Source organism: Eublepharis macularius, chromosome 5 (genome assembly GCF_028583425.1).
Source record: "Eublepharis macularius isolate TG4126 chromosome 5, MPM_Emac_v1.0, whole genome shotgun sequence".
Lineage (NCBI taxonomy): Eukaryota > Metazoa > Chordata > Lepidosauria > Squamata > Eublepharidae > Eublepharis > Eublepharis macularius.
Window position 1 is genome coordinate 73,328,696 of NC_072794.1, and position 24,537 is coordinate 73,353,232.

Genomic DNA, 24,537 nt, shown 5'->3' on the forward strand with positions numbered 1-24,537 from the left:
AGATAGATATAAAATAATAGAATAAAGGATGGAAAACTAAGATGATAATAACTAAGCTGTCAAACATAAAAGACAATCTATATAAAAGGCCCTGTGGATGGTATCTAATTATAAACAGTTTATTTAAAATGTATAAGACTATTATAAGTAGACGTTAGAAATGTGGAAAGTATACAGGAATTGGTTAGCATAGGGGGCAGTTTCTTAAGGCTACAGATAATTTCCGAAAGTTACATATAGATGTTTGATAATGTTAGATGACATATGTATTACTCCATACAACTATACAGACACCAATAGCTGTTTTTACTGAAAGGCGCCTTAGATGAATGCAACAAAGATCAAGGGAAATGAAGAGGAGCTTGCTGGACTTGAGAGATCATTTAATAATTGGAATAAAAAAAACAAGTTTGAACATTGGCATTTACCAAAATACAAAAGGACTTATACGTGATATCATAAATAGTATAATCTATCTATTAAGAATCTTGAATGATATACTGAATGCTACTGTAAGCAGATTATGAAGATATCTTTTTTCTTTTCTCTCTATTTTCTTGTCCTTTCTGTTTTCTTATGTTTTTTCTCTTCTTTTTTTCTTTCTTTTCTCCTAAATAGCTTTCTTTTTTATTATTTATTTGTATTAAAAAATCAATAAATATTAAATAAATAAATAAAAAGACTCCTCCATATCTGTGCAAGTGGGCTTTATCTACAGTTCAGAGTACTTCCATTTGGCCTCTCCACAACACTGAGGGCCTTCACAAAGAATTTGATCAACCCAATGTAAAGCTAAGGGAGAAAAAGCATTCATTTACACACTTACCTGGATGACTTGCTGATCAGGTTATGCTCTGCATGCCTACAAGCTTACAGTTCCTGATCAATTTACAGAGAAGTTCTTTATAATCCAAACAGTGACTAAAACGTCTGGAAACCTTATTAGACACAATTGTTTCTTCCTAATTGACGCAGTGGCAAAGAAGAGAAAGGACTGGATGTCGCAAGTGATCATTAAGGAAAGCTATTCACATTTGTGAAACTGATGGGTCTTCTGGTCCCAAGTATCGATGCCATCCAGTGAAGTTTATATACAAGAACTTTACAGACTTCAGAGACCCTTCCAACTACAAAGTATGAACAAGAAAGGTCTATCCATTTAAATCCACTCACAATATAAATAAACAAATAAAATAGTAATTCTTTAAAAAAGCCTTGTATGGTGGACAATGATGACCAACCTTCTCTGCAAAGAAGCAATACTGCATTCCAGTAATGGAACAGGTTCTACAGATGCCCACCTGTACGGATGGAGAGCAGCACTAGAAGATCCATCAGTGCAAGGTTGATAGTCCAGCAGTGAGACGAGACCCTCTGTCAACCCACTGGAGCTTCGGGCAGTTTATCTAGCCCTACTACACTTAGACTACGAATACTAGAGGTTAAGAGCACGGAGCTCTAATCTGGAGAGCCAGGTTTGATTCCCCACTTCTCCGCTTGAAGCCAGCTGGGTGACCTTGGGCTAGTCACAGTTCTCGAGCTCTCTCAGCTCCACTCACCTCACAGGGTGATTATTGTTGTGGGGATAATAATGACATACTTTGTAAACCGCTCTGAGTGGGCATTAAGTTATACTGAAGGGTGGTATATACATTGAATGTTGTTGTTGTTGTTATTAATCAGAACAGACAGCACATCAAACAATTAAGTGGACAGATATTTCATCAGGTGCTTCCATCCTGAAGCCAAAGTAACTGATGCATCGACATCAAAGTTGCCATGCATTCTGCAGTTTGCCTTCCAACCGCTCCAATTCTCCCAAAGCTAATCAGGAAGATCAGAGAACAAAAACAATCAAACTAACAAACAACTCCCCCCCCCCCAAGAAATCATAGTGGTAGCACCCTACTGGCCCCAGCTCCCACGGCTCTCTACTCTTCAACAGCGGTCAACACTTCCACCACTGACTTCTCCAATATCTCTGGATATGCTCCAGCGATGTCCAGTTCTGCACCCACACCTGGAATAGCTACATTTAACCACAGGGAGAGTGAATGAGACTACCTCTCTTGGCTAGGATATTCTCAAGAAGTAACCAACACACTACTGGCCTCTAGGAGACAGGCCACTAACAGGATATATAATGTATCATAGAAAGCCGCCTCAGGAGATGCAAAAGAATGGAAGATTTTCACTTACCGTGAAGCTTCCTTTCTCAATGGTCCATGAGTGGGGTAGTCGTAACCAGTGGGTAGCTCCTCCTCCTCTTGCACAGGGTCGGACGATCTTTGTGATCCTAGAAGGGGGAGGGGCTCCCCAGACTCGTCAGTTCTTTTTCAAGCCCCAAATTTCCCCCTGGATGTCTCCAGTCATGCCATTCTTTGTTCTATACAACTAGAAAACTGATATATTAACTGTAAACAGCACAAAGGGGGGGGGGACCCTGAACCGTACGTAACAAACTTTCTTTTCCTGCTCCTCTTTTTTTTTTTTAGAGCTATTACAGGGTGGGTTCTGGACTGCCCCACTCATGGACCATCGAGAAAGGAAGCTTCACGGTAAGTTCTCCTATGGTCCTGAATGGGGCAGTTGTAACCAGTGGGATATATCCCTAGCAGTGTACCTTTAGGCGCATATTCTAGATCCTACGCATTCAGAACTTGTTGCAGAACCCTTCTTCCAAAGGCTGCTTCCGCAGAGGCTAACTGGTCTATCCTATAATGTTTCGTGAAAGTATGGACAGACTTCCATGTTGCAGCTCTACGTATTTTCTCCAATGATGGAAAAGATCTATATGCAGCTGATGTGGCCGTTCCTCTTAAGGAGTGGGCCGTGATCCCTGTAGGTGGTGTTACCCTTCTGGCTTTGTATGCTAAACTGATACATTCCCTAATCCACCTACTTACAGTGGCTGATGTTACTTTACCCCCTATAGAACTCTTCCTAAAGGAGACAAACATTTTCCACCTTCCTCATCTGTTTGGTTCTCTCTATATAGAAGCTCAGGGCCCTTCTAACATCTAACTTGTGCCACTCCTTCTCCTTTTCATGTTTAGGATTAGGACAGAAGGAAGGTATAACTGTATCTTATTCTCTGTGAAAGAGTTAACTTTGGGTATAAAGGCAGGATCTAACCTTAGCACTACCATCATTATGAAAAATGCACAATTCTCTGTTCACCGACAGAGCTCCAATTTCTGATACCCTTCTTGCAGAAGTCAGCCCCACCAAGAAGACTGTCTTGAGGGTCAGTTCTTTCAGGGGGCAAGTTGCCATCGGTTCAAATGGTTCTTTTGTGAGGGAATTGAGCACTAAATTCAAGTTGCAAGTTGGAAACCTATGTACTTGAGGGGGGTTGACTAGCATGGTACCCCTCAGGAACCTCTTAATATGCGGATGCCTAGTAAGAGACGTGCCTCTCTTTGACCCCCTAACTGCCGAGATTGCCGCCACCTGTCTCTTCAGGGTGCTAGTACTAAGTCCTGCATCTAGTCCGTCTTGTAGGAAAAGCAGTATTTGTTTAGAAGATGCAGTCAGCGGATCTTTCCCTTTCTTTCTACACCAGCCTATGAACACTTGCCACGTCTTACTGTAGCTTTTATTCATGGAGTCCTTCCTAGATGTTAGCATTGTGGCGATCACCTTATCTGGGTATCCCAGTTCTCTAAGTTGGTTGCACTCAACCTCCAGGCTGTTAATTTTAGAGTCTCTGGGCTTGGATGTAACATCTTCCCTTGTGTCAACAAGTCCCTCTTGGATGGAATCCTCCATGGATCAGTGCTTGACAATCTTATCAGCTCCTGAAACCATGGCTTCCGTGGCCAAAAGGGGGCAATCATTACTATTTCCGCCTTCTGTTCCACCACCTTCTGGATCACCCTGTTTATTATCTTTATTGAAGGGAAGGCATACATTAGCCCTCCGGGCCAGTCTTCACTCAGCGCGTCTGTGCCTATTGCCTGTTGTTCTTTTTGTCTTGAAAAGAACCTTGGAACTTGACTGTTCTGTGCGGTTGCAAAAAGATCGATCTCTGGGCAACCAAACTTGTGGCATATTTGAGCAAACACCTGTGTGTCCAGCCTCCATTCTGAATGGTTCATCTTGTTTCTGCTCAACCAGTCCGCCAGAGCGTTCTGTTGACCTGCCACGTGACTCGCTCTTACAGATTCCAGATGTCTCTCTGCCCAAAGGAAGATCTCCTCCGCTTCTTTGTTCAGAGTCTCGAACTTGCTTCCCGCTTGTCTGTTTACATAAGCCTTTGCTGTTGCGTTGTCTGTTTGGACCAGAACATGGTTTCCCTGCAGGACTGTCCTGGAATTTCCAAAGGCTGTATTTTATCACCCTCAGTTCCAGGAAATTTATGCTGCATTCTTTTTCCTCCTGGGTCCATTTGCCCTGGGCTATGTTGTCTTTGATGTGAGCTCCCCAGCCTGTTAGAATCGCATCCGTAGTCAGTATCATTCTCCTTGGTTCCGTGAGGGGAAATCCTGAGGAAAATCTGCTTGCCTCTGTCCACCAGTTTAGTTCTCTGGATAACATCTGTGGGATTCCTACTCTCTCGTCCCCCTTGTTTAATATAACCCTCTGGTATGGTCGCAGAAATGGTTGTAATGGACGCGTGTGGAACCTGGACCATTGCAGTATGTCCTGGGAAGAGACCATCATCCTCTGTAGTTTTGCCAGTTGCATGATCACCACCTGCCTCTCCGATTGGATGAGTCTTACCAGTGTAGTAATCTGTTGTCTCTCCAGGGACACGAAACTTCTGTCCCTGACGGTATCCACCATCACTCCCAGATGGACCATCCTCTGGGATGGAACGAGGAGGCTCTTCTGTAGGTTTATGACAAAGCCATGTTCTATGGTCCTTGTCACTGCTTTCTGAGCCAGTTCCAGGGACAGGGCCATCAACAGGCTATCATCCAGATAGGGCCATAGGGCTATTCCTTGGACTCTCAGGACAGCTATTAGGGTGACCAGCACCTTGGTGAAAACTCTCGGTGATGACTTCAGTCTGAAGGGAAGTGCTCTGTACTGATAATGCTTCCCATCGTAGGCAAAGCGAAGGTATTTCCTGTGGGTTTTCCTTATAGTGATGTGTAGATAGGCCTTTGACAGATCTATGGAGGCCAAGAAGTCCCCCCACTGAATGGCCTCCATGGTGGACTTCATGGTCTCCATCTTGAACTTTCTGTACCTTATGTGTGGAGATTCAACCACTTCAGATCCAGGATGGCCCTTACGTCCCTGTTCTTTGGGACAATGAAGAATATCAAGTATACACCATTGTTATGACCCTTACATTCTTTTGGGTAGATTTTGCCTTTAATCTTTCCCTTACACCCTCTGAGTAGATTGCTGCCACCAGGAATATTACATTCCAAGATATTTTATTTAAATTTTCCCTTTATTAACATGCCCAAGTGTCAGGCTCCTTCGTGGTTCTATGTGGCCCTGAGGATAGGAATGGGATATAGCAATGACAGCTACTCTGGGATATAACAAAAACAAAAAAACCTTATTTTTTTCAAGAAGTGTATCGGTTTCATAAAAGTAGTCCTTGGTTCTTAGTTACTTCATTTAAACTCATTCACACAGATCTCTTCTAAGGCTTCACACACAGCCTTTTTCTCTGACTCAATATTTCTTATAGACGTGCTTAAAGTTATTCAGGCAGCACACAGCTAGCCTCTCATTTCCTGACTAAATATTTTTCACAGAAATGCTTAAACTGCTCAGGCAGCAACACAGCTTGCCTGCTATCTTCTGACTGAATATATTTTTCACAGAAATGCTTAAACCTGCTCAGGCAGCACACAGCTAGCCTCTCTTTCCCTGACTGAATGTTCTTTCACAAACATCCTCAGTTCAGGTTTCCACACAGGTTATATTTCTCTCAATAATACTTAAACATGCTCAGGCAACACACAGCTAGCCTCTCTTTCCCTGACTAAATGTTCTTTTTTCACTCAGTCTCCAACTGCATTCACTCCGCCCACACTCTCAGTCATCAACCAATCATATCACTCATCCCTCTCACCCCCACTCTTCACCTATCTCACACCAAGCATTTAAAGGCACATGCACCCATTTACTTAAAATCATTACAATCTTGTTTTCTGTGAAGGGTTGGCACTGGTTCTATTGCCCTTATCCTTAAAAGGTGTTTGATGGCTTGCTTTATCTTGAGATGTTTCTGTTGTGACGGGTTGCGGAACACTTGAATGAAGCGTCTTGCTGGTCTCCTCTTGAATTCCAAGGAATAGCCCATGGATACTACGTCCAGTACCCATTGGTCTGTTATTGTCTCCTTCCATTGGGCTGAAAAGTCCTGTAGGCGTCCCCCTATTTGTATTGTTGTCTGATTGCACAGATAGTCATGCCTGGTTTCCTTTCTTCTGGCCCCTTGACTGGGGAGCAGCTTTTCTAAAGGAGAAGGACCTGCCTTCGGTCCTTGGTCTAGAGTGCCAGCGACTTTTGAAAGGTCTGTCAGCCCCTTGTCTTGAGGTTCTCTTAAAGTCTTGAAAGGAGTGTGTGCTCTTGAGCTTTTGATCCTTTTTCTTCAATGACAGCACTCTTTTCTTGTCTGTAGGTACTTATCTATTGCCTCCCCCCAAAATTTGGTACCCTGAAAGGGTATTGCAGCCACCTTGTTTTGTGCAGGGGGGGGGGGGTCCATATCCCAGTTCCTCGGCCATGTTTAGCCTTGCTGTAACGTTGAATCCCATCGCCCTGGATGACATCTGAAATTAATCTAGGGTTGCATCCGCAGCAAAGGCTGCTACCAAGGCCATTTTCTTAACTTCAATTTTGATCTCCTTAGGTACCTCCCTGCCCGCAGCCATGAGATCTGAGGCTCAGGTGTACACTGCTCTGGCGAAAAGGGAACCTATCGCTGAGGATCTAAGTGATGCTGCTGAGGCTTTGAAGTTTCTAAGCAAAGCCTGCTCTATTTTCTTGTCAGAAGGGTCCTTCGGCATGCCTTCTGCATCCATGGGTAAGACTGACGTTGTTGCCAGGCTGGTAACAGGGTCATCCACTGTGGGAAGCCTAATCTTTTTGGTTGCATCAGGTAGAACTTACTGAACCACAGATTGATATAGCTTTGGTTTGGCTGGATTATCCCACTCAGCTTTAAGAACATCATGGAAAATAGCAGGAAGTGGTACCCCCGTTTGTTTGGGACCCATCCTGGGGAATGTCCGTTCCAGGCCTTGAGGGTAAGTCTGGCCTCACTCCTCTTTCTCTGTTGTTGCCTCAGTTAATTCTAGCATCCTCAGAACCTTTGCTAGTAACTTCTGAAACATTTCTGGAGGAAAAAGCCTAGTTTGGCTCACTTTATCCTCCTCTTCCTCTGAAAGCTCTCCTTCCTCACTACCTGAGGACTGATGAGATGAGCTGGAGCCCCACTGGTACTCCTCTGAGTCGCTGGAAACCCTGTCTGTGTTTTCCCACCTTTCTCCTTTTTGGTTTGCTATGGGTGGCCGTTTTAGCAGGTCTTCTCCATTTTGGGGGACCTATGGGCTCTTTAGCTTCCTTTTGGGATGCAGTTTGCCCTTTCAAATCTTTAACAGCATTTGCAATCCCTTTCTCAATCTCAGACTTCAACCATGCCAATATGTTAGCTTTAGCCTCTTGGCCAGAAAGATCAGGGTCCTGGTTATCCTGCCTGCCCCCCAGGGCAGATAGAGTGGACATTTGAGAGCTTGTGGACTCCATACCACTGATCATAGTCTCATTCGCCTTCGGCTCTGACAGGCCTGCCTTTGATGCTATTCCCGCCAGGAAAAGACTTCTTGCCTAAAAAACAAAAGTGAAAGGGGGGTGAACATTACAGGGCATTCAAGCTGTAGTCCCAGAAACAAGGAGCCCTTCATTACAGGGAAAAGACCCGTTTTGCTCGTTCAACCGAGATCAGCCCCCCCCCCTCCTTTTTGCAGGAGTCCGTTTTGCTACACACCGCCTCGGCGTGTTTGTAGAGGCAGTCACCACTTCTTGGCCTTGCAGGCACTTTCTGATCCCTCGGCTGCCACGGCATTCCCCCGTGCATTCCCAGTAGCCTTGGCAGCAGCCGGGTCCTAGCCGACTAGAAACATCGTCTCTGCAGCTCATCTATGCAGCCCTTGCTGTTCCTGCATGCTGAGTTGGGGGGTGGGGGAGGAACACGTCCTTCCTTTTCCTTGACGAGCCTCGCGCCTTTCAATTCCCTGTGTTAAGGCTTCTGTGAAGGATCACTGCTCCGAGGAGCAAAAAGGTCCGTGTTCCTGCAGAGCAGGGCCAGAAAAAACTGATAAGTCTGGGGAGCCCCTCCCCTTTCTAGGATCGCAAAGATCGTCTGACCCTGCACAAGAGGAGGAGGAGCTACCCACTGGTTATGACTGCCCCACTCAGGACCATAGAAGAAAAAGGAGTTAATGTCATGAAACCCAAAACCAGATCCATTCTATTCTTCCTATAGGTCGATCACGCAAGCGATCTCAGAGCCTCAACCTTAAGGTATCAGGTCACAGTCTTGAGAACAGTGCTGCCATGCTACCAGAGTCTGAGTCTGTCCAGACACCTCACATATGTAGCTCCCTCTAGAGTGATACTCTTAAGGATCTGCCACAGGTTTACTGATTTATGACTTGGAAATTACACAGTCCTGTTTGCTGTTACCAAACACCCCTTTGAGAGCCTATCAAGGAAATTCTTCTTAAGTGGTTGAGGATTTTGTTCCTTACCACAGTTATATCTGCAAGAAGGGTATTGGAACCGGGTGCCCTGTTAATTAGCTTGAGCTATATATCTTACACACAAAGTGGTCCTGAGAACAGATTCTACCTTCATATCAAAAGTGATCTCTCCCACAGATCACTGGAATTATGTCTACTATCAGTTGACCAAATACTTTTCATCCCAAAGAAATGTGGCATAGTCTGTACATAAAACTTATTCTAAAAACATTTATAGAACAGAGCAGATCTGGAAAACTGCTTCCTTATTTATCTCTGTATCCTCACTGAATAAAGGAATGAGGATGTCTAAATTTTCCATTAGCCGTAACCTGAAGGCATGCATCGAAGCACACAAAATTCAAAAACTAGATGTACCAGCTAGGATTAGTGTTCACTCAATATGAAGTGCTGCAACCAGCACAGCATTTGCCAGACATGCTACAGTTAAAGAGATTTGCAAGGCAGCTACTTGGTCGTCTGTATCTACCTTTGTTAAACAGTTAAACTGAACACTTACAATGCAGCAGATGCAGTGTTTGGTAAAGAGTATGACAACATATCTTATGACCAGATGATGAGCCAGCCAGAAAATAGAAACACTGCTCTGGGAGGTCCCATCAAGCTATCCTCCACCTCAGAGGGAGAATGGACCGTTAGATACTCACCCTGAAGCATCCTTCTCCTCTGAGGAAAGGACATCTCGTCCCTCCTGAAGTCATTGTCTTTTTACTCCCTCCTGCCTGACAAATTCACTTTCTCTCCTGTTGTTTCCCCTTAACATGTTTGTTACTCATTGTCAGAGTGTCAGTTTCCTTGTCAGTTCTCGAGCCAGAGCTACGCCATTTTACCTTGCTATAATCTATAGTTGTTTAGTTTTCTTCCCTCTAGGCCCAGGTGGTGCCCAGGCCGCATATATCCATGGGAGCGAAGAATTCTTATCAGCCCGTTCCGGCCAAAGACCTTGGCGTCCTCGTCTTCCCATGCCTTCGCAGACAGGACTAAGGGGGGAGGCTGGGAACGGGTGTTTGAAGTGTTGTTACTTTCATTTCATGTGTCATTCTCAACAAAGCTTTTGTTCAGCCAACGGCCTCAAGTCCTTGGATCGTGGACACCTGTATCCTGAGCATATTCTTCCAATAAACTTTTGAAACCAAGAAACCTTGTGCTTCTTGCAGAGGTGGGGGAGACGAACTCTGGATAACTGGGATTCCATAGTCTGATATTTTGTTGAGAATCCCTTTACTCCCCCGACCCCTCACCTGGGAAGGACGGATACTGGATTTACTCCGACAGACCTGTCTGATCCTGGCACGGAGGGTGCGGGGCCACCTACTTTGCCTGCTGGTGGGACTGGACAGGCGCGAGTGAGCGGTGAAGGTGCCCGGCCGAAAGTCAGCATGAACAGGGCATCCAAGCGCTGTCGTCGGTGCCAACACCCCGACAGTGGGGCTCGAGGCCCCAGGACACTAGGGAGAGGCGGGCCGGCACCATGTTTTCACACTCCATGATCGATTCGAATCTAGCCCCAGTATCGGAGGACCTGTGGCCAACCGGAGGCCAAGTTTGGGAAACCGGTCGATTATCCACGCTCTTAGTGGGACTGACCAAAGCCAGCACTCAGCCCTGGTACCTCTGGGATGAGGGAGCAGGTTGCCTTGTGGAATGGAATCCGCTAGAGGAGACTGGCAGTCTCCCGGACTGGAATACGCCACTAATGGAGTTAATGAGCTGGGACTATGCCGATGTAGGTTCAGTTGGAACCTGGGAGAATGAGACTGGAATCCTGGTGGAAGAGGGTCGTTGGACTAATCTACAGGATCAAGCCCAAGTGTTGCAGTATGGAATACTGGCTGTGACGGGAAAGGTCAAGGACTGGGTCGCCAGTGCCTCAGAGATGCCGGTCCCACCCACTTCAGGAACAGCCGCTGCCTCGGGGCCCCAGACATGTGGGGCCAGATTCTCGGAGGAGGCGGTGGAGAGGGCTGATCACTGCCAGCAAGCCTGGGAGGAGAGCTTTCTCCAACAAACCCCGGAGGAAGAGACCGAACCAGACCCCAGCGACCAGGCAGAAGATCGCTACCAAGCCCTGGAGGAGCAGATGGCGGCAATGAGAGAGGACTTAGCGCTAGCCACCTATCTCATAGGGCTGATGGTTCAAGGGGAGTCGGGCGTGATGCCTGAAGGCAGTACGGGACTACCGGCCCAGCCGAGGCCTGGCCCCGCGGCCCAACCTGGAGGCCCGGCCCAACCGGGACCCCAGCCACTCCTTGCACTGCCGGCTCCTAGAGTTCATCCACCACCACCTGCCCCGCCGGCCTCGGGGCCACCAATTCCTTTGCCGCCGTCACCAGGACCCGCCAGCCCCACTGCGCCTGGGGGGACCACGCCGGCCAGACCAGCATGAGGGGGCCAGTGGTACCTTCAGCTGGCCTCATAATACCGGCCGGCCCTATAGTTCCAGGTGGGCCAGCTGTGCCAGCAGGACCAAGACCCGCTGCCCCAGGGGGATCGCGCCTCAGCTGCAAGGCCCGCTACCACCGCTGCCTCAGCCACAAGGCCCGCTACCACCGCTGCCTCAACCACGGCCGCAGCTGGTTCCTGGAGGAACCAGACCACCAGGTCAACCACAAGCCCCGTTCTGTCTTCAACCACATCCCGGAGGACAAGGGGTGCCGTTGAGACCCATGCCAGGGGCAAGAGTGCAACAACCGCCTCGACCGAGGGGTCCCGCACCACAAATGCCGCCTTTGCAACCAGTCCAAGCTGCAGACGCGATGGCCGGCGGTGGGGCTGAGCTGCCTATGGAATAGATTAAACTAGAAGCAACTTTCGATGTGGACCCACGTAAATTGGGATTCTTTGTAGTTCAGGCACTACAATTCTTTAACCAGTGGGGCTACCTTTTCTCAAACAAAGAAAGCTGAGTAATGCATTTAGCGGCCCGCCTAGAGGGCATCACAGCTGAATGGTATGTAACTATTATTCGGGGGGCCCTGAACTGGGAAGTTTGCAAGCCTTCACCGCCGCGCTGAGAGCCTAGTATGAGGATCCGCTGGAAAGGGAGAGGGCCTGCACTGAGCTTCAAACCTTGCGACAGGGATCTCAATCCATGAGAGACTATGCAGCCAAATTCCGCCAGCTGGCTGCGAAGTGCCCGCATTACGAAGAGGGAACGAAAGTGGTACTGTTCCGTAACGGGATGAATCCCAGGCTGCTTGATAGAGCTCTGATGCAGGATGACCCCACAACGCTCCTGGGGTGGATACAACTAGCGTGTGAAGTGGAAAACTGCACCCAAGTTGTCCGGCTAGTAGAACAGCAGCAAGCCACGGGAATTCGAATAGAGCCCCGCCAGTTCCCAGAGGGGGTACCTCAGTAGCATGGGGGGCCAAAGAAACGCGCTACTGGGCATTTCGCAGCACAATGCCTTCGCCGGGCATATGCTCAATCACAGCCACCGTCTCGTCCCGTTTCGGCCCCGCAAGCCAACAGAGGCCGAGGAGCAATTAAGAGGGGGTGTCCGGAGACGGGATTAGAAGCTGAGGAAGTTTTGATGGAGTTTGACGCCCAGCTTCAGGATCCTGAAACCGCCAGCCTGCCGTCGGGAAACGAGATGGATCTGTCATGAGGAAGCCCCAACGGCAGATCAAAGAGAAGACCACCCCGGAGGAGGTGAAAGAGGGGCCATATTATTCATTCCAGTTACACTAGTGAACCCCAAAAGAAGGGCCCATGTCCGAGTGCAAGCTTTAATTGACTCAGGGTGCTCCTGGGACATTATTGCACCAGTGTTAGTAAATAGACTGGGGTTAGAAACCCATGAGTTGAAAGTCCCAATTATTTTTGAGCAAATGGATGGCTCTAACATGAATCCAGCCGTTTTGGAGTGGATACCTACGGGGATGGGCAAGCATTGGGAAAGTCGCCCTTACGTAGTAAGCCAAGCAGCCAATTATCCACTCATCCTGGGGAGTAGATGGCTTTGGGACCATAACCCCTATATTAATCGGGCCAAAGGAATAATTGTTTTCGATCGAGAATATTGCCAGAAACACCATTGGAGTTCGGAATGGGGTGGGGAGGCCCCGGCGAATTTGGATGTGGCCCTTTTATCTACAGAGGAGCTTAATCTCATTCCTCTGGAATACCGAGACATGGATCAAGCCTTTAGTGAAGAGGAGGTGGATAGCCTGCCACCTCATCGAAATACAGACTGTGCCATTGAATTGATCCCGGGTGAACGACTCCCCAAAGGGAAATTATATACCATGAGCCCGGCAGAGAGACAAGAGCTCAGGAAGTTCATAGACCAGAATTTGGAGAGAGGCTTCATCCGTCCTGCCAGCTCCCCGCATGCGGCCCCTGTGCTGTTTGTGAAGAAAAAGGACGGGGGGCTCAGGCTGTGTACAGACTTTCGGGGTCTCAATGCTGTGTCTATGACCAATGCCTATCCGATCCCTTTGATTCGAGACCTGCTTAGTGTGGTGGCGCAGGGTAAGATCTTTTCAAAATTGGATCTCAATGATGCTTATTTTCATGTCAGAATAAGGGAAGGGGATGAATGGAAAACCGCGTTCAATACCCCCTTGGGCCAATATGAATATCTCGTAATGCCGTTTGGCTTAAAAGGGGCCCCTTCGGTTTACATGACGATGATCAATGAAGTTGTGCATGAATTTTTATACAAGGGAGTTGTTGTTTACCTAGATGATGTGTTAATTTATTCAGAAAATAAAGAAGTACATGTAAAATTGGTCCGGAAAGTGTTGGCTGCCCTAAAGCGCCACCAGCTCCCAATCAAACTATCCAAGTGTGAATTTCATAAAAAGGAATTGGATTATCTGGGCTATCGTATTTCAGGGCAAGGACTAAAAATGGATCCTGCTAAAGTTAAAACTCTGCGGGACTGGCAAGCGCCCATCACCCAAAAGCAATTACAATCATTCCTGGGCTTTGCTAATTTTTACAGACAGTTCATTGAAGGTTTTGCCCAAATTGCTCTCCCTTTAACGGACTTGCTCAAGACAAAAGGGAAGGGGGAGCAGGCCAATAAGCCGATGGCTAAGCTCGGATGGGGGTCAACCTGTCAGTTAGTTTTCGAAACACTGAAGGATCGTTTTACCACAGAGCCAGTCCTGCAGCATCCTGATGAAAACCGGGCTTTCATAGTGCAGGTGGATGCCAGTGACTCAGCCATTGGGGGGGTCCTCATGCAAAAAGGGGACGATAACAGGGTGTGGCCATGTGCATATTTATCCAGGAAATTTACGGAGGCAGAACACAATTGGAATATGTGGGAGAAAGAAGCGTTTGCGGTAAAAGTGGCTCTCACAACCTGGCATCACTGGCTGGAGGGAGCGCGTCACCCATTTCAGGTGTGGATGGATCACAAAAATTTAGAAGTGGTCCGCACGCCCCAGCGTCTCAATGCCAAGCAACTCCGCTGGGCTGAGTTCTTCTCAAAGTTTGATTTTATTTTAAACTTCTTACCGGGCAAGTCCAACTTCCTGGTGGATGCCCTATCACGCATGCCTCAACACCAGAGTAGGAGGGAGGAGACTATTGACACAGTGTTTCCCCCCAGCCAATTTGGAGCCGTGGTTACCACATGTAGCCAAGCAACCAAAAAACAAAATAATCTCGAGGGGTGGAGAGATAAAGTGAAAAGTGAAGTGGAAAAGGAGGGGGAGCGAGTGCCCACAGAAAAAATGACACCAATGGCTGCAGGAGAGTAGGTGAAGCGAGACAAGCTATACATCCCAGCTAGTTTGAGGAAAGAAGTGCTGCAACAATGCCACAACGCTCGGACTGCCGGCCATTTTGGATACCTAAAGACATGGCATTTTGTATTAAGACAGTTCTGGTGGCCCAGTATCAGGAAGGACGTGTCCAAGTACGTAGCTTCCTGCCCTACTTGTATAATGGCGAAGCCTATGAAGGGGAAGCCCCCAGGACTTTTGCAACCACTGGAAACCCCCTCCAGGCCGTGGGAAGTCATTTCCATGGATTTTATCACTGAGCTACCCTCCTCTAAAGGCTGCACATGCATTCTGGTAGTGGTGGACTTGTTCTCAAAACAAGTGCACTTTGTTCCTTGCACCACTATACCCTCAGCAAAGAAACTTGCCAGTTTGTTCATGAAACACATTGTAAAGCTGCACTCTTTTCCTTCCAAGGTGATATCGGATCGGGGAGTACAATTTCTTGCCAACTTCTGGCGGGAGCTGCTGCAAGTGGCAGGCATTGAACAAGGATTAAGCTCCGCCTACCATCCCAAGAGCGATGGACAGTCAGAAAGAACTAATCAAGTATTAGAACAATTTCTCAGATGTTATATTAATTTTCAACAAGATAATTGGACTCAAATTCTTCATCTGGCCGAGTACGCGTATAACAACTTGATTCACAGCTCCATAGGTGAAACGCCATTTAAAGTGGTACATGGTTATGAGGGATTGGCGTTCCCCTTCGAAGTCCATCAGAATCCAAACGCTCAGGGGACTTGGGGGAATGGTGGACCTCCCGCACAGAGCAATGGACTGTAATTCAAAAGACTCTGACTAAAGCAAAAGGAGACTACAAAAAGTATGCTGATCGCCATGGTGTGGAGCAATGGGAATTACACCCCGAAGATAAAGTGTATGTTTCTACAAAAAATTTCAGATCAGAGCAATTCAGTAAAAAACTGGGGTTAAAGTATTTAGGGCCCTTCCCAACTAAACGAGTAATCAACAATGTGACCGTAGAATTGGAATTGCCAAAGAATCTGCGCCAGGTCCACCCTACCTTTCACATTAGTCTACTCAAAAAGGCACCTCCCCCAGATGAATGGCATCCAGAAAAGCCACTACCCCACCCGACGGTGATAGACGGCCAAATCCACTACAAAATAGAAATCTTGGATTCCAAGCGTAGACACAACAAGACTTTTTACCTGGTCAGGTGGAAGGACCTTGAGGAGGGGTTTCGTTAGTGGGTGGAGGCTTCTCAAGTAAATGCCCCTAAGCTACTAAGTTTCATAAACAATATCCTGAGAAAGCAGGGGCTGAAGGGGGAGGGGAGGGGTCTTAAAGGAGGCAGAATGTCAGTGTCAGTTTCCTTGTCAGTTCTCGAGCTACGCCATTTTACCTTGCTATAATCTATAGTTGTTTAGTTTTCCTCCCTCTAGGCCCAGGTGGTGCCCAGGCCGCATATATCCATGGGAGCGAAGAATTCTTATCAGCCCGTTCCGGCCAAAGACCTTGGCGTCCTCGTCTTCCCATGCCTTCGCAGACAGGACTAAGGGGGGAGGCTGGGAATGGGTGTTTGAAGTGTTGTTACTTTCTTTTCATGTGTCATTCTCAACAAAGCTTTTGTTCAGCCAACGGCCTCAAGTCCTTGGATTGTGGACACCTGTATCCTGAGCATATTCTTCCAATAAACCTTTGAAACCAAGAAACCTTGTGCTTCTTGCAGAGAGGGGGAGACGAACTCTGGATAACTGGGATTCCATAGTCTGACACTCACTTTTCTTGTTGTTATTCTAGAGTGTCATATTCCTAATTAATGTTGCTATAACTGCTTTTGGAGTTGCAAAAACTGAAAGGGTGATGGGAATCACATCATGTCCTTTCTTCAGAGGAAGACCCTTCAAGGTGAGTATCCAATGGTCTATTTACATCCTTGTTTCTATCTCCTTTCCTCCTTAGCAAGATTTCAGGAGTGTATCTTCCATTTCCTCTTCCCACATTTCCAAAACTGCTTCTGCCTCTAGCAGTATAACAAAAGCAAAGCAAATTCAAATGAGTTTTGTTCCTCCGAGATTATCAAGCACAAGATGCTTATAAATGGCAATGCACCTGTGACCACTATGCTTGTTCTCAGCCTACTAGCACATGTATTTCAGAACTACTGTCTTTCTGTAGGGTGCAAAGTGGTCATCATGGTTTGTTGTCCTTTTTAAAAAATGAAACCTCTAGTCACACCTATTGTAGCAACTGAAGCCACCTGCTCTAAGAGCACTTTTGTGAATACTGCTAGGCAAAGTTGTACAGTGGCTAGCCTAGTCTAAACAGGCTCTTTTTTGATGTAGGAAGTAGTAGTATGGATTCAGAGATATATAGAAGAAGGCTGGATTAAGGATAATCCTACAGCCAAGGCAAATCTGTTATTTTTAATAAGTCAGATACATTTTACCTGTAGAAGTGCATTGTCATTTTCGAGTCCAGCATGGTTACCCACCTAAAACTTTTACCTGTATGATTTTATAGCCAATTTGCACTTCTTCTAATTTCTGCTAATTTCACAAGCTGTTTTACAGAAGCACCATGTGTGAGATTAATTCCAGAGCAGAGTTTCAGTTTGTTCAGAAAGGTATGAAAGTATGTATGGGCTACCTATATTTGCAATATTTTGTCTATTATCCTTGCAGAACTACAAATGATCATCTGAAACTTCAAGCCTACAATCTCAGTGGAGTTATCCACAGATTGCTAACTCAATTCTTACAGCTGGGAGACATTTTATGCAGTACACCATGTTAAGAAAACCCAATCTTTTGAAAATCTGTAACATTTCTAACAAGTTATTCTAAATATTGTTCTCCACTACAAAATGCCCATGGCAAATATTCTTAAGCTACTTCAGTAATTTTTAGATTGACATTCAGAACTGAACAGCGAGAAGATGTTATTTTGCTCTTCTTCCTGCCATGCTTTTAAAAAGAACATAGAACCAAGTGTCCAGTGACAAAACCCTTACCAATATATTTGGCATTTTCACTTTTACTGGACACTTGAGTTCTTTCTCCTGTCGCTGTCATGTAATAGAATAAAAAAGGCTAAAAGCTTATTCTATCTTTTTATCTTCTATATAAAGATAGAATAATTTGGAATTGCTGCTTTAATGCTAAGTATGAACAGGGAAAAAGTTAACCGTATGAATTGGTAGATGAAATAAATATATGGGCAATTTAATACAAATGCAAGATGTTTAAGAGTTTTATTATCAAAGTTTTGTAAAACAATTTCAGAAACTGTACATCAACATGGCACAGACTGTAGCCTACTTTTGTTTTCACCTGCACAAAAGTAAATGCTCCAAAAACTTCCAGAACTAAAAAGAACAGGCTGTCCAACTACTTTGCATATAACATGAAATCACTGTGTGCATAAGGTTACTACTTCAGTGACTATAACACAAATTAGTTTATACAACTTGAGATCAAGTACATTATCCAATAGACTTGTGTTTTAAAAATCATCATGACATTCAATTTTTAAAATGCACTACCTTTTTTGCAGGGTTTTTTTTCACAACAAAATGAAATAGAACATGGGATATCAACACTACACAAGGTTAGATCTCTTTCAGCTTGTGGTTCTTGAAGAAACACAGAAGTTTTGCATTACTATCTCCAAAAGTCCAAGTTGTCAAAAGTTAAACACAAAAACACCACCTGAGGATTTAAAATTCAAAATTCACCTTAAATTAAGCATCAAAAAAGGTTAGTGCATTTCAACCTTGCCAGAACCAAAGATCAACAAAAATATTTAGCCACAGGGCTAAAAAGAGTTATCTACTTCTAATAGAATGTTTGTTTCCAGATTAAGATAATGTTAGTTCTGTGTCTACACTTAAGATCCTTAGCAGATCCACCATAAAAGTTGTAGATGAAGATGTTTCTTGCCACAGGTAACATGCAGCCAGTGCATTCCCTTTTACTGTTCTATTACCGCAAATGAATCAAACTCTAGAAACACTATTGGAGGTGACCTGGTTTACTAAAAAGATCATACAACACAAACAGTCCATGCCTGCCAAAGATGCATGCAGCTTTTTACTCAAAAAGGAAAAAAAGCAGCACCAAGTAAATAAGAACTATTGAGCTACTCAGTTCAATTTGGCCAATGACAAGAATGGAAACCCAGATATCATTTTCTCTAAAGCTTTTGATGTAATTATTTAATATCAGGAGCTTTACAACCAGTTATAGATACAGCTGTGTACATCTAGATTAAAAGGTTAAACAAGTACAGCATAAAGGAATCACACAGGAATGACACTGATGCATGTCGGCAACTATTGTTACTGCAAAGGCAATATTCAGTCACTCATATCCATATCCTCTTCATGATGATCATCCCCATTGACTTTGGATTCCCTTGTTGAATCTCCACCCCCTTTTTCAGCTGGTGACTCTCTAAGTTTGGGAGAAGTGGAATCTGCTGCTTTTTCTTCCTTTTTCTCTTTTTCACTGTCGTAGCCTTGTTCTTCTTCATCATAATCTCTTGTGACCTGCTTTGCCAAGTTAACATACAAAACAAAACAAGTAAGACATGCTTCAAGACTTCTGGATTTAGGATTAAGTGGGGCACCCCCTCCATACACACAGAGAACACAGATTTTTAAACATACTTTGACATCTTTGTCACTCTCGGACTTTCTCTCTCGATCCTTCTCTTTGTCTTTGCTCTTCTTCTTCTTGCTTGTTGACCTTTCACGTTCATCCCTACTTCTCTCTTTGTCTTTATCCTTTTTCTTTTCCTTTTTGTGTCTAGGATAATAAAAGAATGTCCATAAGTTGGGAAAATGTAGGCATTCTAATACAATGAATGCAATGTTTCACACAGACAAGAACCTCTGTCAAAAATCAGCGAATTGTAATATGAGGTATGCAAGTTGGAGAGAGGATCTCATGACAATGGATGCACTGATGCAAAAAATACACAGAAGACACCTGACTAATTTGTTGACAAGCTACAGAGATTTCATTTAAGGTAAGATAGAAAATCTTCCATCCACAAGTACATCATGTAAACTGCTTTAGAAAAACAATTCTGCCTCACAGTAATATAGTCTATTTCTGTATCACAAACAAGTAGCAAGAGAGACATAACAACCTGAACCTAGGCTTTGTTTCCTTTACAGTTCTTCAAACACTGGGCTAAAGAAGATTATTAAGGAGAAAACATGTCAACAGCAGATGCAAGATCAGACCAAAGCTCCATCTAGTCCAGCGTCCCAGTTACACAGTGGCCAACAAGACACCACTAGGAAATTCATAAGCAGGACAAAAGGAGAAAGCCTCCCCTGCTATTACCCTCCCCAGTTGCTGTGAATATCAAAAATACCTCTGAATAGCAAAATTCTCTTTACCCGTCCTCTATCTAATAGCAAGCCTTACCTCCATGCAGTTTAGTAAGGCCCAATTTACACACTAGATATTTTTCAGAAGGCCTGGGCAGAACTCAGGTTTGCAGAAAATGTAAGTTTTTTAAATGGGGGGGGCTAACCCCTCCCCCAAAATTGAGGAACACTGTACAAGAGCAAGCACAGACAACACCAAGGAAAGAGAAGGGATGGTTAGGAATACATATAGTGAGAGAATAGAAGTGGCCAGGAAGGAGAAGGCAGCAACAGGACAGTGACTGAGGGATTCTGATTCTGGAAGGTAGAGGGGAAAAGGTAGCAGAGAAAGAAGAAGCTACAGCTGAGGGATCCAGGCTGGCGGGTGAACAAGTAGGTGGGCAGGCAAGGTGACATCCAGGTGAGTTCTGAGGCTGAGGTGGGGAGGAAACACTAAGAAGAGGGCAAAAAAGCGAACTAAGGAAGTGAGAGAAGAGGGAACAAAAAGGTGGGCCCTCCCACTTGAGTATTGAGGGTCTCCTGCTCGTCATACAGTCACATATGAGACATGAATTTATCTATTCCCCCTTTAAAGCAGTCTAAGCTAGTAACTAATACCACGAGATAGTTCTAATAGATAAACCAATAGTTAATATGAGAGGCTCTCCCAAGTAAACAATCACTTCTGAATGGTCACCCTCTTAGACACAAATTGTTATATTTATTAACAGATTTACAAGCAAGAGAACTCCTAGGGGGAACCTCTTCTTCCCCAGATTGCCCACCTCCCTTACCTATCTCCATTTACCCTTCTCTCCACAGCTCTTCTATTTTCCTCTTTCCTTCCTGTCTCAGCCCTCACCCCACCAGGCACTTCTCCCCTGTCATTCTTCCTTCCCCTTCTCTTACTTCTTTGCCTCCCTCCAGTCTCCATCTCCTCCCCAGCCTTGATTCACTTCCCTTTCCTCCCTCCCTCCTACCCCATCCTCCTCCTTCCTTTGTCTTGCCTGCCCACCTCCTCCTTTCCCCAATTCACTTACAGTGTTAAAATGAAGCTGTAGCCAGTTTGTATTACAAATTTTCCAGGCAATCCAAAAATGGCTGCTGAGATCTCATGAGGAAATCTCACCAATTATTTTAACCTTTTATTGTTTTATAATTTACTTCCTGCAAACCTGGAGGGATCTAAGATTTCCAAAAACACTTCCCTTGTCTGTACGTAACCTCTGTGTATGAATTTTTTGACTGGCATTCTGGTGCCATTGTCAAATTATTCAAGTAATAAAAATTCTAATTCGTCTATCAATATGTTCAAGCTTCAACCACCTGTCTCCCTTTATATGATTTTTTTTCATACAGTCGCAACCAAGATTAGCTTAAATATTGATTAACAGAAGAGTGGTATGTGAACAAGTTTCTACAAGGACTGCAGAAAGGATGACTGCTAACCTCCCACTGAATACACCAGAGGACTTATCTATAATCGTTACAGTTGTTAATGTACAAACCTTTTTGGTGAAGGGGATCTTGACATCTTTCTCTTAGGAGATCTGGGCTTTTTAGGTGATCTGGATGCACTCCTGCTTCTCCTGCGTCGTCTCTCTCTGAAATTATAGTAATAAAAAGTCACTATGCCTCCAAACCAAATACACTTCCATGATTTTTTAGAATTACTTCAATGATTTCTGTATGTCTGCCTATTCTGAAACAAACAGCGTGGAACTAAGCAATTAACGGTCACCTCGGTCTCAAGGGTATAGTCTATGATGGCTCAGGCCCATTGTTATGGAACAAGCTCTCTGAAGGAGTGAGGCAGGCACCTACCCTTCGAGCCTTCCAGCAAGGCTGCAATGCAGAATTATTTGAAAGAGCTTATGGGGCTGATTATTGGGCTCAGGTCTGACTGTTTTAATTATATATTTTAGTTATTTTTAAATATCAATTTCATTAATACTTAGATTTGTGATTTTATTTCATTTATTGTTGGCACCAGCCCTGGGTCAGAAGAATAGCAGGGTGTACACATGGCCTAAATAAATTTCGTTTGTTTTTATGGATACTATTTTGAGAAAGTGACTGACTATTCATTAAACCCTTTTCCTACAGTGTCTGTTGATTTCTGATTTGTTTTACTCCTTGTTTTACTCCATGTCTCCTATTGATTGACTCTATATTTCGATACACTATGATTAAATTGAAAATGTTTCATAATTTCTAGTTTTAGCCATAATAACATCAACATTCGGTTTATATACCACCCTCAGGACAACTTAATGCCCACTCAGAGCGGGCATTATTATCCCCACAACAAAACACCCTGTGAGGTGGGTGGGGCTGAGAAAGTTATGACTAGCCCAAGGTCACCCAGCTGACTTCAAGTGGAGGAGTGGGGAATCAAACCCAGCTCTCCAGATTAGAGTTCTGCACTCTTAACCACTACACCAAACATGGACATCATTTTGAAGGAAAGGTGGGGTATACATTTTAAAGTTAAAAATAAATGAATCTAAACTGTGATACAATGCTAAACATGGCAAAATACAAATTTTAAGTTAAATGCTGCTTTGTTTATTCTTATACAGAAGAACATATACAAAGTGAATAATTTTGTTTCATTTCAGCTTCTATAACGTTAAATGCTGTAATTTACAGAAGTGCATTTCAGTGACTAGCCTCACCACTTTTAGATAGATGACAGTTTCACATAAACCCCTTTGAGGCTAGCATAAATATTACAGAAGATACAGTACCTGCTTGTGCTTCTGGATCTTCTGGCTGTGCTGTAACTCTTTGGTGGAGTTTTAGACCTTTTCTTCTCTTTCTCTTCTTTCTTTTTTTCTCTAAAAAAAGAACATCAAACAGATACAAAAAGTACAAGCAAATTAGATTTCTATGTCCTCCACAGATTAAGAAAAACAGCCAAAGGCTCACAATTTATCAAAGTATCCTCCATGTAACAATCATCCTAAATTTTAAGGCAGTAAAATGCTCCAGTGCAGAACATGTCAAAATTACATTTTCAGGGATTTGTGGAATTTTACACTATAATTACCTGGATTTGGATGTGCTCCTAGACCTTCTAGCACGCTCTCGAGAATGAGATCTCCGCCGCCTAGGACTTTTAGATCGTCTCCTGCTTCTTGACTTTGAATGAGATCGTCTTCTTGATCTGCTTCTTGACCGTCTGCCAAACAGAACATGAGTTGCATCAGATGTGTATCTGAGTACAAGTTAAAATTATTAAACACTACCATGCAAATTCGAGCATTTTATTTTGTGAGAAACACAAAGAGAAACAATTTACATAAATTTTTTTAAGTTAAAATATCTGAAAAAAGACTTAGTTTATGCATATTTCTCATCTTTCTGGATTACAGAGGGTAGTAGGAAACACAGAGAATCTCTGTTTGATGAAATCTGAGAAGTTGGGGCTTTGGGATCGACTGAGACACAATTTTCAGTGATCAAGAGATACAGCTTAATTACTAAGCATTTTCCCTTGCTATTTTCAAATAGCTAGCAGAAGCAAGATACAGAAAATTGTATTGTCGAAGGCTTTCACGGCCGGAGAACGACGGTTGTTGTGGGTTTTCCGGGCTGTATTGCCATGGTCTTGGCATTGTAGTTCCTGACGTTTCGCCAGCAGCTGTGGCGAAACGTCAGGAACTACAATGCCAAGACCACGGCAATACAGCCGGAAAACCCACAACAACCATACAGAAAATTGTTCGTAATTTATTTGGATCACAGTAAATTATTAGAATTCTGGTAACACTGACATTCTGACATTTCATATATCTGCTGTTATGTTACGTGCACAAAAATTCAGCTTGTTACTGAGCTGCTTGCAGGCCTAACTCCTCCCCTCCCCCTTCCTACAGAGAGAATTGAAATTAAATCCTAACTCCAATTACATTATTGTTTAAATGCAGGTTAACTGCAGTTTAGTTCCCCTCCACCAACAACACTAAACAGGATTCTAAATCCAGATTAAACCATTACAATTCCTAGGGGAGGGGAGAATTAACTCTAGTTAACTTGCACACCCACATTGATACCTCAAAGCTAATTAGTGTTTAATTGTAATTTTTTGCTGAAGGTTTGTGTACCTAAAGGACTGGATAAGGCAATCTGTCAGATGGCGGATGTTTCCCTTGCTCCCCTCCCCCACAAATTCCTTCCTGAACCCAGTAAAGATGATTTCTGATGTCATGAAACCCACAGGAACTAACAGCCGCACAGGTAGGGATGGCAGCTGCACTGAGGAGGGGGAAAGGGGTAGGCAGCAGAGTTGGAAAACAAGGCCAGTCCTAATATTCAGACAGTTTCATAGGTGCAGAACTACAGGAAAAAAATGAGAAAACATGCTTTTTAACCAATGAGGAGTATGTTTTTGTCTACTTGCTTACAGATTTAATGTTTAAAATTTAAGGAACTTTTTATTTTTCATATTCTCTGAAAACAGACAATGAAAGAAGTGTCCTAAACACTTATAACATGGAAAGACTGCCAGTGATTACCATCCAAGTATTCTCACCTGTGCCTGGAAGAAGAAGGAGTTCTCCTCCTCCTAGAACGGGATCTGGATCTTGAATGCCTTCTTTTATCATCTTTTTTATCTGAAATTAAAGTAATAGCAATATTGGTGCCTTTACAATTTGTCATACAATATCTACAAGTTTGGTGTGTACTAACTTACTAAGGAATATTTATT

General features: G+C 44.3%; 1 protein-coding gene across 2 annotated transcripts in view; it reads right to left on the reverse strand.

Annotated features, from left to right (window-relative positions):
* Nucleotides 1-17,682: 17,682 nt before the first annotated feature.
* SRSF11 (serine and arginine rich splicing factor 11) overlaps nt 17,683-24,537 on the reverse strand; it is a 29,025-nt gene continuing 22,170 nt past the window's right edge. Inside the window, exons 7-12 of one of the 2 annotated variants that reach the window (XM_054979467.1) lie at nt 24,361-24,442; nt 22,876-23,007; nt 22,574-22,663; nt 21,332-21,427; nt 19,113-19,251; nt 17,683-18,995 (exon numbers count right to left, since the gene is read on the reverse strand). In XM_054979467.1, coding sequence (XP_054835442.1) covers nt 18,801-18,995; nt 19,113-19,251; nt 21,332-21,427; nt 22,574-22,663; nt 22,876-23,007; nt 24,361-24,442 — 734 coding nt within the window. In that variant the 3' untranslated portion in view covers nt 17,683-18,800. The remainder of the gene's footprint in view (nt 18,996-19,112; nt 19,252-21,331; nt 21,428-22,573; nt 22,664-22,875; nt 23,008-24,360; nt 24,443-24,537) is intronic. The other variant, XM_054979468.1, reaches the window with a different exon arrangement.